The following is a 3,550-nucleotide window of genomic DNA, read 5'->3' as shown; positions in this document are numbered from 1 at the left end:
GTGTGAACTCTTCCATGGACGCTGACTCCTAGGCAGGCTGTTCCAACGCCCGGGCATCCTTTCAGTGAAGAGTCTTTTGTAGTCAGGGCAGCCGGAACGGGAATGCCACCGAGAACGGGAATGCCAACGGGAACGGCGACAGCGAGAACGGACCCCAGTGGCGCGCCCCCGCGTGTGGCAGCGTGGGAAAAATCACGTCCCCGCGCTCCCCCAGCCAATAGGAAGCGGCGGGCGAGCGGCGGGCGGCGCTGAGTGGCTCTCGCGGGCGCTGAGCGCCGCGGTTGCTAGGGGGAAGCGGCGGGGCAGCATGGCGGGCGCGGCGCTGGGGCTGGGGCTGGGCCCCGGCGTGCTGGCGCTGCAGCTGCTGTGGGCGCTGGCGCTGGTGCTGTGCCTGGTGCTGTCCCGAGCCGCCGGGCGAGCACGGTGAGCACGGGCGGGGCGGGGAGAGGCCGGGCCGGGGGCTGAGGCTGAGGCTGCTTCCCGCTCCCCTCCAGGTTCACCGTGGTGCTGGTGGCGCTGGGAGCCGCCGTCCTCAGCGCCGCGCTGCTGCTGTTCCCGCGGGAGGAGGAGCGGCCGAGCACCGCCGCCGTCTATGAGGTGGGACCGCGGCCCAGAGGGGCGGGTGTGCGGGGCGGCACCTCGGGGCGGGGGCCGCAAGGGGGGACCCGAGGCCCCGGGGATGGGCTTTCACCTCGGGATGGCCCGTGGGAGTGAGCCTTTACCTTGGGATGGTCCCTGGGGATGAGCCTTTACATCAGGATGGTTCCTCTGCGCAGGAATTGCCCCCATGCTCTTGTCCTTCCCGGCTCAGCCCTGAGCTCCAGCAGCTCCTGCTCCCCCTCTGCCATCCCTTTTCCAGCTTGGGCCATGTGTTTTCCAGGCTCCCTCCTGCCTCCATCACCCAGTGCACTCTGGATATTTCCCCCTCTAATTCTGCGGCCGTTCACTGTCCCCAGCTCTGGGTTTGCATTCTAAAGCCTGATAACCGCTCTTCAGCTCTCTTATAGGTTATTCCCGCGCTCAAGCATGGAGCCATCTGTGTGTGTGCAGAGCCCCTGGTCTGTGCTGTCAGGCACAGGGATCTCCCCTCAGCTGTGGGTCACATCAGCCTGCCTGAGCTTCCCCAGGGCTCCTCGGGCTGCGAATACACAAAGTTTAGTGGTGTTTTAGGTGCCATTTCCTCTGTTCGGTTATTAATGCACATTAATTACCGCTCTTCTAGATGCTGGGTCTGTGTCAATCCCAACTAAAGACACTGGGAAGTATTTTGTCTTTTCTCTACCTTGCTCTTGTAAAGGTTGGAAGCGAGATGAAAGGCATCTGAGTGTGTGTGTGTGCCCGGGAGAGCAACAGAATTGGAAAGCTTATACCTTCAATTGGACTGGCCCTGCCCTGCCTATCAATAATGCATGACCTGGGCTTTCTGCACCGAAACCCTGCTAACTGCCTCATTAAAAAGAGAAACGTGCAGGAAGAGCCAACGCTTTCACTCACAGGAGACTCTTCCCGCAGCAGCACCAGGGCTGAGCGTGTGCTGGTGGGATTTGTAAGGCTGAGCTGGGCCGAGCGAAGCTCTGCTGTGGGCTCAGGAGCTGGGAGGATGATTCTGTAACCTGGCTCCTCGTTGTGTCTTGCATTGCTGCTGGGCCCTCGTTTTCAGTCTTCTCTTTTCCCCACTGCTCCCCTTCTAAAAGGATGCTTTTGGCCAGGGGGAGCTGCTGCGGGTTTTGTCTTGTGTTTCTTCCCTGTGCTGCTCCTTTCCTCCACATTTCCTTTGTTCAGAGGAAAGGGATTCTTCTTCCAGTCATTCCCGCTTCCCGCAGAGAGCACCGGTGTCAGGAATGAAAAGTGAGGGGAGAAATCTGGGGGAACCCCACTGGTTTTCCTCCTGGAGCGATCTTCTCTGACAGCACTCTTCTGCAGGACGTGGCGTGCTCCCTCCAGGCTCCTGTAATGGGTGTTGTGGTCTTTCCTTTTCCTCCCTTCCCACTGCAGATCGTGGACACCTTCTTAATCGGCCGCTTTGTCCTTCTGGCTGTCATGTCCCTGGTCTTACTTGGGTGCCTGTTCCTGTTCCTGATCTACCACCTCATGGAGCCAGTCTACGCCAAACCGCTCCCCCGCAGCTAGCAGCAGCTGGAGGCAGCAATCCCTGCCAAAAGGAGATCCCAGGATCGTGGCAGTAAACCAGGAAAGGGAGACCAGGAAGCTGTTCTGGAGGTGAACCCATCGTTTTACCAGGCTCAGAAGGAGCCAACGAAGCAACTGAAGTGTTTTGCTGCACGCAGAACTGTGTCTTTCATCTCTAAAAGCAAAGTTTGGCCAGGCTGGATGTGATTCTGGGCAACCTGGTCTAGCTGAAGATGTCCCTGCTCATTGCAGGGGGTTGTTATTGGATGAGCTTTGAAGTCTTTTCCAACCTAAACCATTCCATGATTCTATGATTGGGCATGAGCACCTTCCTCTCCAGATGGGTTTAAGCCTCTTACAGGTCCCAGAGGTGCTTTAACTTCTCTCTTCTCTTTTCCAGGAGAGTTGAAATCCGTGCACTTTGTGCCACACTTGATCCAGTGCACTGAACCGAGATGGTTTGTTAGTGTGGTCCACAAGAGCTGGTTTGTTACTGTTCCTTTTTCACCCGTAATAAAGCTCTCTGAGAAATCCCTGACTCGGTGTTTCTCCTCCAGGAACATCACCTTTTGCCACCCTATGTCTCTGAAACCACCTTTTCCCATCCAGATGTGGGGATTTTGGAAGGTCTGCGTGTGGCTCTGGATTGCTGGGGACCGTCCCTTTGACCAGAAACCTGAGGCTTTGGCGGGGGGGGGGAACAAGACCTCAAATGATGCTAAAAAAAACAAACTAAAGTTTCCCCTGGTCAAGGATGCGCAGGAGAGACAGATCTGGCTTGAATAACCCTGCCTGCCCAGGAAGGGACCCTCTTGCTGCAGCCCTGTGCTGTGCTCAGGGGTGATGTAGCCCCTCATGTAGCAAGACTCAGCTCTCACACTGCTTTTTAGTTATTTCCCCATTTATAGAGAGCTTTTTTTGGTCTTTATGTCCCTTTGAACTGAAGATGGTGAGCAGTGAATTGAAGCTTCTCCCAGCCCTGTCCTGACTGCTCTCAGTCACAAACTCCCACTGTCAGGGCATGAAAGAGGAATCGGGCAGAGCCAATGAGCTTGAGGGTGATGTTTCCCCTGCAGATAATATATACTTATATATATAATATATATATACTTACATATATATATACTTATATATATAAGTGCCCCAGCACTCACACAGCCAGCAAAAAACATGGAATTACCTGTCAGAAAAAGGCAGAGGAGAGTCATCTCTGGTTCCTGAGCAGAGTAAATGCTCAATCCCAGTCTATCCCAAAGCCTGTATCCAAGGGAGTGGAACTATCATGTTAAGGAACATGCTGAGCATTTATGCAATGCAGCGTGTCAGGTCTCTTGGTGATTTGGATATTATGCCTGAAACCAAATTCATATTTAATTCATCATCTTAATAACATCTATGAACATGAAGCCTGGCTCTGGCT

General features: G+C 54.9%; 1 protein-coding gene across 1 annotated transcript; it reads left to right on the top strand.

Moving 5' to 3' along the window:
• The first annotated feature begins 265 nt into the window (after window positions 1-265).
• TMEM218 (transmembrane protein 218) lies at window positions 266-2,668 on the top strand. The gene is made up of 3 exons (XM_057425931.1): window positions 266-423; window positions 495-597; window positions 1,996-2,668. Exons 1-3 carry the CDS (start codon window positions 308-310, stop codon window positions 2,128-2,130), a joined length of 354 nt encoding a protein of 117 aa, XP_057281914.1. The 5' UTR covers window positions 266-307; the 3' UTR covers window positions 2,131-2,668.
• Window positions 2,669-3,550: the final 882 nt, after the last annotated feature.

The sequence above is a fragment of the Pezoporus wallicus genome, unplaced genomic scaffold (assembly GCF_028554395.1).
Source record: "Pezoporus wallicus isolate ANWC-B61680 ecotype Strahan unplaced genomic scaffold, APGP_CSIRO_Pwel_v1 contig_8797, whole genome shotgun sequence".
NCBI classification, from domain to species: domain Eukaryota; kingdom Metazoa; phylum Chordata; class Aves; order Psittaciformes; family Psittacidae; genus Pezoporus; species Pezoporus wallicus.
The sequence above is the reverse complement of the archived record's forward strand: the minus strand, read 5'-3'. Positions and strand labels throughout refer to the sequence as shown.